The sequence below is a fragment of the Ictidomys tridecemlineatus genome, chromosome 16 (assembly GCF_052094955.1).
Source record: "Ictidomys tridecemlineatus isolate mIctTri1 chromosome 16, mIctTri1.hap1, whole genome shotgun sequence".
Lineage (NCBI taxonomy): Eukaryota > Metazoa > Chordata > Mammalia > Rodentia > Sciuridae > Ictidomys > Ictidomys tridecemlineatus.
In genome coordinates this window covers 39993370-40007688 of record NC_135492.1, presented here as the reverse complement: position 1 = coordinate 40007688, position 14319 = coordinate 39993370, and the positions used below count along the sequence as shown (strand labels likewise).

Here is a 14319-nt window from a genome sequence, read left to right as displayed (position 1 = left end):
AGGGAACCACCACGCTGTACCATAAAATGTCCCTTTGTTTCCCTAAGACACATCACCATACACATAGAAAGTGTTATGTAAAAGTCAAATGGTGTTATTAGGGGGCACTTTTGTGTTTATTTGCTACAAAAATCCAGCAGAGTTTTGGTCAGTAATTTGTAGTCTTTTGGCTTTAAGGTACTTTGTATTTAATATCAGCTTTTAACTCAGAGGTAGATATGTAATTTTCTAGAGAGTAACTTCACATTTTCTGTTTTCAGATTCAAGCCCTTGAGCGGGCATATGATGATCTTTGTCAAACAGAAGGTGTCACAGCCCTACCATACTTCCTAATCAAGTATGATGACAACATGGTGCGAGTTTCCTTGCTTAAGCACTACAGTGATTTCTTCCAAGGTCAAAGGATAAAGGTCAGAGAAACTTTGAGTATTTAGTTATCTGGTTAAAGAAAAAAATCTCAAGTTCATATTATAATAGACTGCTAAAAAATTTAAAATTAGATTTCTTCCACTCTCCAAATGATATTGTTGAACATTTCTTATATCTGTCCTCTCCTACCCTTACTGTTCTCAAACCAGCTCCTCTTTTACATTGCTCCAGTTCTCTTATAGCTCCCAGTAATTTTGGATTCCTCACTTCTTGTTAGTGATAAAGGTATTTCGATTTTCTCTCCTGATGTATTTTACTCCTGTGTTTTCATTTTTATTCTCTGTGCTATCACTGTAGCTCAGGCCCTCCTTTTCTCACTCCTGGATATTTGGAATCTTCTTGCTGCCATCTTGCGTGACTCTAATATGGAAAATCTTCCTCAAACTACTTAAATTCACTCTGTCGTTCATTGGCCAGAAGCCTAATGGTGACTTCCTTCTGGCTCAGACTATCTTTCAGTCTCCTACTATTTTCCTCATAAATATTTGCTCCAGCTAATCCTATCTGTTTTTTACCAGACCATCTCTACTGCCACCTAATCAAATATATATAGACCTTTTTCGCATATCTTCCTTTTCTTCACACACTATCATCTTCCTGAAACATTTCCTGAGAAACTCTTGCTCTCCTTATTGCAATTCTCCTTTCATATGAAGTGTTCTCATGGGGATGGCCATGTATGATCTCTCCTTATCTGGACTCACTACACTTATTCCTAATCTGCATTTATAGTACCTTGTCTGGATTCCTTTTCATGCAGTTTTAGACTATAAGCTCCTGGAGGGCAAGGCCCATGTCTCATGGATCTGTGTCTGCATAGTGTCTAGCATTTGTCTGAGGCCCCCAGTAAGGTTCTTTTGAATGAATGAAACAGTCCTGTGTCTTTTAGAAGCAAGGATAACACTAGTAAACTGTCTTAGCCATATGGGAGACGGTGAAGTATTGTGAAATGAAGTGGAATAATGTCATAGCCATGTACATATATCAGAGCTAAGAAAAGAGTCCCTTAACTGATGACCCAATTATCCCTTAGCCTAAATTTAGGATATCCTTTTTTTTTTTTTTTTTAATATTCAGCAGCATCAGCATTTTTCACAGTGAGGACCAAGAATTGAATTTTTAATAAAATTCTTAATTTCTCCAGATGATTTCATAGAACTACAGCTAAATTAGTGGCAATAAGACTAATCACTGATAATTTTCTTTTTTGGTGCTGAGGATTGAACCTAGAGCTTTGCTCATGCAAAGCACACACTTTACCATAGAGCTAGCCCTAAACCCAAGTGTGAGGTTCTTTTGTGACAGCAGGCAGGGCTTGCTCAAAAGCAGCCATAGGTCAGGTTGAATGTGGTAATAAATACCCCCCACAAAGTGCCACTCTACCAAAATAATAACAATCTGTAGAGCAGTCTACACTTTGAAAGGGGCTTTTGCAAACTTGATGTTTTTTATAATAACTGTGAAATAGGTGTTACAGTGTCTGCATTTTCCATTTGAAGCATAAGAAATTGAAAGTCACCAGAGTCAACAGTCTGCTTCCAAAGCCCCTGTGCTTTCTGCCATCTCTCTTTTATGTCTCTCAGGTGGAGGCTTGACCTTGGGAATCTAAAAGAGATCTATATTTGACACCAGCATTGCCACTGTTAGTTCTGTGATCTTCGGAAAACTGCATAACCTGTTCTCACCTTAGTTCTTCTATTATATGTTACCAACACTACCTCTTTACACACGTTTTTAATGATTAAATATGATAATATAAAATGGCTGGCATGTAGCAAGTGCACAGTATGTATGCACTTCCCCAACAGCAGCATATTTTTGAAAGACTGAAGAGATCTTGAGGCCTCCTCCTAAGTGCTCTTGGGGATTCACTAGTATCCAACCCTGAGACTCTGCCAATGTCAGGCATAATGCCCTTCACTTTGTTAGAGGTGTATCAGTTGGTTAGAGCCAGGCTTTAGAAAAGCCTGGAATTACTCAGTACATATGTTGAGCACCTCCTTCTGGGCTAGATATCACAAGATATGATTATAGCTGTTATCACAGAACCTAAGTCTTCTGTGGGAGATGTGGCACTCACTGACTTATGGAAAGTTAACCAAAAGTTTAGGTAATGGAAGAGAAGGGCCATAGAAATGACACTTGGGTTGTTTGTCTAGTAGAGATCACCAGAAGCTGTATAGACTGATGACCTCATAGGGATTCTCATGGCCTCCCAGCCACAGGCCTGAATGTTCCCTCAGTTCTCTGCAGTGCTGTACACAGGCATGTTCTAACATTTGATTATGTCACTCTTCTTCTTGAAAAACCCTTACTGTGGACTTCAGGATGAAGTTAAAACTTCTTGGGCTAGGGTTGGGGCTCAGTGGCAGAGTGCTTGCCTAGCACATGCAAGGCACTGGATTTGATCCTTAGTACTGCAAACAAAAATGAGCAAATAAAATAAAGTCATGTTGTCCATCTATAGCTACAAAAAAAATGAAAAACAAACCAAAAAAAAAAAAAACCCCACATGTTACCTTAGAATTCAAAACCTCTTCATATCTGGCTTTTGCCATTACTCCAGCCTTACCCATTGCTCACCTCTTTATATTCCTCAAGATGGAGCCTGTGCCCTGGCTAGTGCTGTGCTCTCCAATGCTGCATGCTTTTCCCACCTCTCTGCCATCAGATATCCCTTTCGTGTCCGTCTCCACATCCCCCTCCTTCTGTCTCTGTCTGGTGCCTTGCTCAACATTCTGATTCATCTCTCCAGGAATCACCAACTGACTTTGCTGTTTCAGAGGCCTCTTTTGGGTTCTCCTTCCCAGTACCATCTGAGCTCTGAAGTGCTTGCTGGTTTGCTTATCTGCATGTTCACATCCCTAGCCCTCACCCCCTCCTCTTACCAGTACTTTGATCCCCAAGTTGTCACTATTCCTCTCTGAGCTTTGTGTGTTCACACATAAAAGAATGGAGAAATGTTGGAATCCTGCCAGTGTTCTCTTTTTTTCAGTGTATTTTCTCTTCCGGTAACCATTTCCTCATGCATAACCCGCTTTGCTTCCACCAACCTGAACCTCCCTCTGGACCCCCAAACCACTTTATCTAGCCTTCTGCTGACCTTCTGCAACCCCATGCATTCAACACACACCACCTGAACCAGCCCAAGGCTGGGCAGCACCATCTCAGAATGACAGTGCCTCCTTTCAGTTGCAGGAGCCAGAAATCTGGATCTCCTGCTGGATACCTTTCTGCCTCTCACCACCCCCATATCCACTGGATTTCCTATCTTGAACTTAGTCTGCTGCCTTTGGATTTCTTCTGCCACCACTCCCATCTAATCTAAAATCATTTTTCATCTGTGTCACTGTGGTATTTTCCAAATGAGTCCTGTCTGATTTACTTTGACCTCTTGTTCATTCCTACATCATCTAAAGTGATCATTGGTAAAGCAGATCGGATCACACCCCCCCCCCCAATGAAACACCTGATTGCCTTCACTGAACTCTAAGAATAGGAACTGGATTTTTTATTATGGCACACAGAGTCAGTGACTTGGCCCCTGTGTGGATCCATCCCCAAGTTGTCCATGTCCCCTATCACAGGGTCTTTTGCAAGCTCTGTTAGCCTGGAACACCCTTCTCTCTCCTTTCTCTTCTTCCCACCTCCACCACACTCACACCCTTTTTCCCATCAAGTGCTTACTCTTTCTTCAAATTTAAATGTAATCATTATTTTCTTAAGGAAAATCCTTTGACTGCCATTAAAAAGGTTTATTTCTCTTGTTGTGAGCTCTTTAGCACTGTATAACCCTTCTTTGGGGTATTTATTTAGCACATTAGTAATTTTATATCTTCTTGAGCAATCTTTGATTAATATCTTTTCCCCCATTTAAATGTAAGCTCCTAACTGGGTGAAGTGGTTTACACCTACAATCCCAACTAGGGGGGCTGAGGCAGGAGGATGGCAAATTCATGTTCAGCTTGCAAAACTTAGCTAGATTTTGTCTCCAAAAATGAAAAAAGCTAGAGATGTGACTCAGTGATAAGAACACCTCCTGGGTTCAATTCCCACTAATGCCCCCCCAAAAATAAATAAAATGTAATTTCTGTCAGGACTCTATCTCTGATCTCCCACCACTGCACTTGCGACCTGTGGTGTCATGCCTGGTGTGTAAAACATGATGGAAGAATGAGTGAGAACTGGGGAATTCCATTTTGGAAGCTCCTGAGTCAGTGCCTCCCACACAGTGGACCTTAAGGAAGTCAAGGCAGCTCTTAGGATGGCTCATTGTAAATGCTGTCTTTTAACATGAACATTCCATTCTGATGTAGGCCAGGAAGTTTACAAAAACTTTCCCAAATTGTCTATATACCTGAAATTTATGTGCAATGAGTCAGAGAGGTCATTAGTGTTCTCACAGGAGAGAGGCTAGAGGGCAAGTATGTGATCTACAATGGGTAATTTAGTTTTGGGGTCATTGGAACAAATGCATAACCTCTGAGAATTCAGTAGAAGCCATGAATCCCCTGCAGAAAAGACACACCCGCATCCAACTCTACATCTAATGTCAGGACTCACAGAGGGCTGAAACCCATTCATGGGTCCTCTCTGCATCCCTGTCTTGAAGAAGGATGAAGGGAATTTTGATAGTGGTTAGCTTTCCTGGGAGGGAGCCTGTAGGATTGCTGGGGTCAGGGGGCAATAGACCATCTTAAATTTGTTCTAAATTTAAGTGGTACCTTTGCCTCCAGAAGTGCTGTTCACTTGTGTGAGAAGGCTTGGCTGGCTCTGGGTAATGGGTACCTGTCCCTGAAGAGGGCACTTTACTAGCCATCAGCAGCTACAGTGGCCATGATCAGGGTTCTAATCATGTGCCAAGCACAGAGCTAGGCACTCACACACCTTACTGCTGATCCTCAAAGTGAGCGACATTCTGTCAATTTTGCACATGAGGAAAATGCAGAAGAGGTTTGGGAACAGAAGCCTCACACATAAACTCTGTGACCTCCTGCAGTCACAACTCTTCCTGCTGTGGAAGACACACAGCCCTGTTTTCCTCCCTAGCTCCCAATAGGCTGTGGTAGAGTAAAAAGCCAGACTTCAAGTCCCACTGCAACTTAAATGAGCCAGTGACCCCTCTGATCCTCAACTTCCTCATCCTAAACAAGCGTGCAGTAATAACACCCCCTTCCTCAGGAGTGGCTGTGAGAATTGAGAGATGATGAATAAAATAGGCTTCATTAAGTTTTATTCACATGTTTGAATTGTTCCCACAGTATTTTCTTAGAATAAATTGTTCCGATTACATTTTCAGAGGAAACTGTTCTTTGGGTTAACTTGTCTTCAGTTGTTGCATAAAGTGAACTTTTGAGCGTCTGAGTCATGCAAATAAAAAGGCAACCTTCTTGCCCTTTGTGTTTGAAAAAAATAAAATAAAATGAAGAGATGAAGAGTGGTTTTCCTGCCAGAGAAGCCACTCCTGAGATTGTCAGGGTTAGGGCTCAGCAGCGCCAGTGCATCTGGACAGTTTTGCCAGTTCACTCTGGTGTGACTTTAAATTAAAGCTAACTTGATAAATGTTTCTGACTGATTTTCTGTCATTTCTTGGATGATGTAAGATTGGTAATGTGATTGCTTAATGCCAAACTTCTTTGTGATTAAAAATACATGTGACATTATGACTCAGTACTTACTTATGTCTTTAAATGCACACACACACACGCACACATACACAGCTTTCACAAAATAATACTATTCTTTATTCTATTTCATCTTTTTCGAAAATTCTGGTTGTAACCCACTAAATAGTTCAAGCCATAGGGAGCTCACCATGTGTAGTTTGGAAAATGCTAAGTGACAAATGTGTGACTGACTACTTTACAAATACAGGCAAATAAGTGAACTGCTGTAGGCATGGTTCCAGTTATTAGTTTTGCTTTTGGTTGCATCACTGTTTTTAAAATTTTACAAAGTTCTTCAGCTATTCTTTTATGTGTTTGTATTATGTGTGTGTGTGTGTGTGTGTGTGTGTGTGTGTGTGTGTGTGTGTACTGGGGATTGATTGAACCCAGGGGTGCTGTACTATGGAGCTACATCCCCAGCCCTTTTTATTTTTTATTTTGAGACAGGATTTTTCTAAATTGTTCAGGCTGACCTTAAATTTGAGATCCTCCTGTCTCAGACAACTGAATAATCGGCATTATAGGCATGTGCCACTGTGCCTATAGTGAATTTTTTAAGTAAACTTTTTGTTTATTTTCTTATAATCTCTTTCTGTGAATTTTTTGAAACTAAGACTGTGATATATCTATATCTGTATTTATATCTATCTCTCTCTGTACACACACACACACACACACACACACACACACACACACACACATATACATATACATATATATAACATCTAATCATCTTCCAGGCCAGTTTTTTTGTGATTATGGTCTTAAAAAACAGGCCATAACACTGTCTCATTGCCGATCTTGAGGAAAAACTTACTTACTTAATTCTTCTACTTTCTTCACAATGGTTTTTAAAGAGTGAATGTTTGGTAAATGATTCGTAATTTACAACAGGGTTAACCTTTAATTTGGGGACTATAACATCTGTGGATAAGAACAGTAGGAAATGCGTAATATTTTTTTCCCCTTGATACTGGGAATTGAATCAGGGGCACTCTACCACTTAACTACTTCCCCAATCATTTTTATTTTGATACAAGCCCTCACTAAGTTGCTGAGGCTGGCCTTGAACTTGTGATCCTCCTGCCTTAGCCTCCCAAGTTGCTGAGATTATAGGCATGCACCACCACACCAGGCAGGAGCACCACTTTATATGATATTAGTTGTTTCTTTCTTCACTTAGTGATCACTCTGCATCTTAGAAGCTGGCTGTGACCTTGAAGTACATTCAGTATTTGAATTTTAAAACATGTGATTTCCTTTGTTCATTTCCTGTTATATCAAGTATTTGGGTAATAAATACAACCATTTGTCACATAAGCATGTTTTATGGGATCCTCATGGAAATTGTCCAGCCGAGGACAGTCAAGTTGATAATTTTGCACTCTTCTCTTTCTCATGTTGTACTTTTTCAGCAAATTGCTTGGTGAACTATAGCCAGAACATAACTGGCCACTTCAAATATATCATGTATGCTCTCAGTCAAGTGCAAAGGAATGCTTATTTTACAAACCTTCAAAGCAGAAGTATTTTTTTAATTACATTTTGCTTTTTCCTGCTGATATTTAAACTATAAAAGGAGATGATTTGCCCAAGTCCACATAATTAATTTGTGACAAAGCCAGTTCTAGAACCTAGAACTCAAGTCAGTGTTTATTTCTAAATCCATTTTTTAAAAAATCTCTTTATCGATAGTTAAAAGCTTGTTATTTGGCATTGTCCCATCCACCTTCTACAATGATGAGGGTTTCTGATTTAGTTTCTAAAGATTTAGGAGTCACTTTTGATCATCAAAAAAAAGATTAAGTGACGTTTAGCCTAGGGTCAAACAGATTATGTCATTTTCCTCTGTGACATTGTTATCTGCACTCCTATATGCCTTGTGCAGGTAGGAGAGTCCCTTTTCAGCATTTTCAAGCTGACTTCCCTTTGTAGCTAAGTGATAAATTTTCTTTTTTAGCAGATCCTTCCTGCTTTCTATAGCTCATGTTAGGTCAGGTTGTTCTCAGAAACTTACTCCTGGTCATTTCTGCTCAAAATAAAGATTTCTTATTATCTTTCTACCCATTGCCTCATACCAAGTGTCAGAAATATGCTCATTTAAAAAAAATTAAGCAGCTAATGTAACATTCTAATTTATATTACATAGACATCATTCAGCTCCAGCTCTACATTTGTGGATGCTAAAACCTAGACCCAGAGAATATTTGATCACCTAGAATTCATCCTATTTTTTTCTCTGCCATTTATGAAAAAAAGCCTCCAAACCAAAGACACTATAATTATGTATGGCCATGGACTGAACTGAACAAAGAGGCCAATGAAGTGACCACATCAGAATGTATTCATGTTGTTGTTATAGTTACTATTTGTTGAGCAATTGCCTCTTTCTCAGTTTCTGTGCTTAGCACAGAAAGTTAAGAATTTCTTGATAGATGAGAAAATTAAGGCAAAGAGAGGCTAAGTTAATTGTCAAGACTTATGTGAGAGTTAAGTGACTGAACATTAAAGAAGGGAGGGTTATTGAGTCACATATAAAAATGGAATGGTAATTCCTGCATTGATATTCTTAGGTTCTTTCTAAATAACCCATTGAATGATCTTGACACATCCTGTAGGGCTGAGGTTTAGTAAAATATAGTCTGTGTTGTTTTGTGACCTACATAGTTTTTTCCTCTTTAATCTTGTCCAAAGTACTGTGGTTCAAGGGCTGAAAGGAATGCTTTGGAGGAAATGATTGCAATCAACTGCTTCATTTTGCTGAAGGGGAAGGAATTTCCCCCAGGTCTTGAAATCAGTTAGCTGCAGAATGAGAACACATGCCTGCCTACCCTGGCAGGGCCTTCTCCCCACATCAGACCATTTCCCAAGTGTAAGCTGTTACAATATTATAGAAGCAATATTTCTCCCTTATCCCTTTTCTTGTTGGATAATGAGGTGTGTGTGTGTGTGTGTGTGTGTGTGTGTGTGTGTGTGTGTGTGTGTTTATACAGGAAATTACACTCAGGGGTACTCTACCACTGAGCCACATCCCTAACCCTTTCTATTTTCCATTTGGAGGCAGCATCAAGTTGCTTAAGGTCTCACTAAATTGCAGAGGCTGGCCTCGAACTTGTGATCCTCCTGCGTTGGCCTCCCAAGTCATTGGGATTACAGGTGTGTGTGCCACCACACCCAGCTTGTAAATGCTTTTGATGAATAAAAAAAAAAAAAGTGAAGTTGAAGCAGTGATGACTTAGTATATGTAGTTTGTCTGGCAGATGTTATCTGTCATGATCTCCAGACGGGAACATAATAAAAAGGTATCCCCAGTGGAAGAGTGGCAGGTGGCGGCCAGCCAGACTAGAAGAACTCAAGGAAGACAGCTTCTCAATTCGGAGGAAGTTCTGGGTGGAGAACACATCCATAGAGTTCTCATGCTTGTCACAGGAAACACTCATTTAGACTATACTGTCACCCAAGAGAATCCTAGTATTAAAACAACATTAAGCCAGGAGCATTGGTGCACACCTGTAATCCCAGCAATGTGGGAGGTTGAGGCAGATCACAAGTTTGAGGCCAGCCTTAGCAACTCAGCAAGACCCTGTTCCAAAATAAAAAGGCCTCAGGATGTAGCTCAGTGCCCCTAGATTCAATCCTCAGTACCACAAAACAGAAACAACTAAAAATATTGAGTGGAGAATCTGTAATGATAGGAAAGGAGCTTGCAAGATACTGCATCATGGTTTTTATATAAGCTTCAGGTCTATGTCACCCAGATCTCACCTTTCCCCCTCTAGCTGTCTCCAGGACCTGTGCCTAAGGTATTAGGGACAGGCAGTCTTCATATATTGGGGTCTGGAGAAATGAACCAGTTCTGTCATCTGTTCAGCAAATGACAGAACTGGGATGGAAAAATGAATATGACAGACGTTGTCCCTGCTCTTACTGAGCTCCTAGACCAGCAAAATGATTCCATGTGAGGGCATCCCATATTTCTCCATTCTCAGATGTTCTTTCCATCATGTTTTAATTCTTCTAAAACCAGGAATTTCTGGTAATGGTCAGGTATGACTGTTAGTATGATATTGTTTACTCCTTTCTTCCATGTCCAATTTGAAGGTGCATTTTACAATGTTTGGTGCCTTCGAATCAAGAAAGCATAGGGGTCTAACAAATAGTCACAGTTATAATAAGGAACAATGTAGGGTACAGTGAAACCTGCCTTAAGCAAGTGCTCATTTTTTCCTTCTTAGATCCTGGGTGGCTAGTGCTGAAGTGATAGTGTGCATGAGAATCCCATGGAGTTTTCACTGAACATGGAGGTAGTGGTGCTTAGAATAGTGTGGGATCCTATTTGGAGGGTGGGTGCAAGTTCATTGAGCTTCCAGGAAATTCTGGTGCAGATGGTCATTTGTGGTCCAAACTTAGAGAAACTCTGCTGCAGACCATTAAGCATGGTTTGCATTCTAGCTGTACCTTAGCATCCCCTGAGGATCTTTTAAAACAGCTGGGGCTGAGGGTGTGTAGCTCAGTGGTGGAGTGTGTGTGAAGCCCTGGATTCCACCCCCAGCACCAAAAACAAAAACAAATGCGCAAGTCAGAATCCAGTCTGACTCATCAGAACCTCTGGAGGTGGGGACTAGACAGTAGTATTCTTTAAATACCCCTCTTCTGATACCTAAGCACATTCAAAGTAGAGAACCACAGATCTAAGAGGGTTGAGTAATGGAGCGGTGTTTCTGAAACTTGCGTGTTCATAAGAATCACCGAGGTTCCTACTGAAGTGCAGGCTCAGATCAGTTGGTCTGAGATTTTGCATTTCCAGTAGCCTCCCAAGGGATGCTCCCACTGCTGGTGCATGAGTCCGTGAGCATGGGAAGCCATACACTCAATTCAGGGTTTTCAAGGCAATGAAAAATAGCTCCAGGGATTTTTTTTTTTTTTTTTTTGCCTTTTGTCGACAAGATCACCCTCTAATGATTCTCAGTTCTATGGACTGGACAAGTTATATTCATTGCTTAGGAACTCAATGCAGATACATGTTGCTGAGCTGGCCACTGGAGGTTGTGTCACTCATAGTGCTATTAGTGGCACTGCGCATATGCTGGGCTTTTCATGTTCAGTAAAATCTCATTTAATCCCCAATACAGTCCAATGAAGTTGGTGCTATTATTTTCTCCATAATTCAGATAGAAAAACAGAGGTCTGGAAAGTTTGAATGCTAGGCCAATCATGTATTGAGAGTCAGCATTCAGCATAGTCTTGGTAAGTCTATTTTTAAAAGTTTCCTAGATGCTGATGATATTTTATCTCCCTATGGAATAGGGAATGTCAAATAAAAATATCCTGAATTTCCTGAAAAGAAGACCATAGATAACTTGTTTGTGTTAAATATGAATCTGTCTGTTTGTGCTTAAGACTAAAAAATGCTTCTGGACAGAAAAGTCTTCAGTGTTAGGAATAAGAAAGTTTTATGTAATGGAGAAGGTAGCAAATGTTTTTAAAGAACATCTTAAAAATAATGCAGTAAGTATGTGATAAGACAACAGTAAAGGGCTGGGAATGTAGCTCAGTGGTAGAGCACTCATCTAGTACCCACAAGGCCTTAGGTTCAATCCCTGGCAACACACACACACACACACACACACACACACACACACACACACACACACTAAAATCCCTTTTCCAAGATTTACTGAGTACAGATGCAGACTTTTGAGTCACTTCCATCCATCCAGTAGGAAATACAAAAAAGTTTGGTTCACAATACAAGGGAACGCCATTTCATCACTACTAACAATGGTTCTAGAACAACATTAATGCTATGGTTGGTTGTACAACAAGATGTTAATAGTGGTTGTCTTAGTCAGTGTTAATATAGTGGGGTTGTGGGTATTCATTCTTTCTTTTTTTTTTCCTAATATGAATATTGCATTAGCTTCTCCTTTGTAGCTGACACTATACTGATTATTTCGGGAAATAAATGGAAGTATCTGGGATGATTCCATCCTTATAGAGCACTAAGTGGAATAGCTCATAAATAAAAACTTATCAGCCATAATTTTATTCCCACCCTCCTTCTAACTATGCACCCACCTGATTATATCCATCCATCCATCCATCCATCCATCCATCCATCCATCCATCCATCCATCTTTTTATCACCCAGCAAACATTTACCAAGTGCCTGTTGTATGTCTATCACCTGGTCATGGAAGATGAAAAAGATACCCTCTGTTCTCTAGACTCTCACTGTCCTCTTTTCTCTTTTCTCTCTTAAAGTTAAGCTTTTGGACTGGAGTTGTGGCTTGCCTAGCACATGTGAGGCACTTGGTTCAATCCTCAGCACCACATAAAAATAGATGAATAAAATAAAGGTATTATGTTCATCTACAACTAAAAAAATATTAAAAAATTATTAAGACTTTTTTGGAATTATTGTAGATTATAGAAAGTAGTAGCAAACACAGCACAGAGAGTTCTCATAATATGCCTTCACCCAGTTTTGGCTTTTCTTAAGGTTGTTACCTTCCATTACCATGGTATATTTACCAAAACTGAAAAGACAACACTAGCACAGTACTATTAACTCCACTCTGTACTTTATTCAGATTCCACCAGTATTTTTAATAACATCCTCTTTTTGTTCCAGGATACCACATTGCATTTTGTGGTCACATCTTCTTAGTCTCCTCTGTTCTATAATCGTCTCTCTGACTTTGCATTTAATGACCTTGACAGTTTTGAGTAAGAGTGGTTGGCTATTTTTGTAGAATGTCACTTCCTTTGGGTCTGTCTGTATTCTTTTATGATTATACCATTGTGATGGGATTTTAGAAGAAGGAACAGCATTGAAGTGAGATATCCTTGTTATCACATCCCGTCAGGGGATACTTGATCACCACATGACATCCTTGGTAACATTAAATTGATTACTTGGTTAAGGTAATAATTTGCCATGTTTCTCCATTGTAAAGTCACCATGTTTTCTTTGGAAGTGAGTCACTTCCATCCATCCACCTGACCAAAGAGGATAATATATAAATATATTATTTGGAAATCTTCAAGGATGTTGCTCCTTGACCTTCTTTCCATTATTTATATCAGTGTGGGTGTGTATAATCCAATACCACATTATTATTTTATTTCCCAGATTGGGAAACAGCCTTGGCCAGCTAGAGCTCTTTGAGCTGGTGCCTGTGTCCTGATTTGCCCCACCTTTCTGTTGTTGTTGTTGTTGTTGTTTTAGCACTTCCTTAGTTTTCTGGCACTACAAGATGCTCCAGGCTCATCTTGTATTTTCCCTGCCCAACCCTAGAAGTACTCATGCTCCTCCCAAGGAAACCCTGATTCCTTTTATTGGAGAATGGTATGTAAAAATCAAGAGCTGAGTGCTAGGTGCTCACTGTCTTTGGGAGGAAGGACATGGAGAAAGTGAAACGATTATACATATGAGGTACAAAGATTGATGGAAGCCGAAGTGACAGAATGACTCCTACCAAGGGAAGTCCTCATTGAAGAAATGGTATTTGGAGTTGAATAGAGTTTTCCAGATAAATACTTAAGTCAGGGGAGGGAAAGAGGGAAGATGTGGGAGGACATGTATGTTCACAATATCAGGACATCTGGCATTTTGATTTGAACTGACTACAGATTTACAATGATAGTATCCCTTTTTTGATTTTTCTAATGACATACTAATGAGCCATTTTCACAGACTGATTGTGTGTGTGTGTGTGTGTGTGTGTGTGTGTGTGTGTGTGTGTGTGTGTTTGTTGCTGAGTATTGAACCCAGGGCCTTGTGCATCCGAGGCAGTCACTCTGCCAACTGAGCTATATCCCCAGCCCAAAGGCTGATTTTTTTGAAAAGAGAATTTTCTTTGTATAAGCTCTTGACAGTTGACTGCTGTCCCTCCCTCCCATCTTCCTTCCAGCCAGCCTTCCTTCCTTCCTTCCTTCCTTCCTTCCTTCCTTCCTTCCTTCCTTCCTTCCTTCCTTCCTTCCTTCCTTCCTTCCTTCCTAATGTACCTAGTCCTTGCTCTCTTCTATGTCTACTGCCAGGTATAAGGATACAGAGAAGAATGTGACAGTTCCTGCCATCAAGAAGTTCTGTGGTCAAGTGTGAAATCCTTTATTTTCTCTTTTTCTGTACCCGTCCATCTATTTAATTTTCAGTGCTTTTCAGAACAGCCTTTAAAAAGGACAGAATACTGTCTGTGTCTGTATTATAAAAGTGACTTGA

General features: G+C 40.1%; 1 protein-coding gene across 2 annotated transcripts in view; it reads left to right on the top strand.

The window, feature by feature from the left end:
• Atg7 (autophagy related 7) overlaps positions 1-14319 on the top strand; it is a 239697-nt gene that overhangs the window by 37352 nt on the left and 188026 nt on the right. For both annotated transcript variants that reach the window (XM_005333795.5, XM_021731992.2), the window contains exon 7: positions 261-410. In XM_005333795.5, coding sequence (XP_005333852.1) covers positions 261-410 — 150 coding nt within the window. The remainder of the gene's footprint in view (positions 1-260; positions 411-14319) is intronic.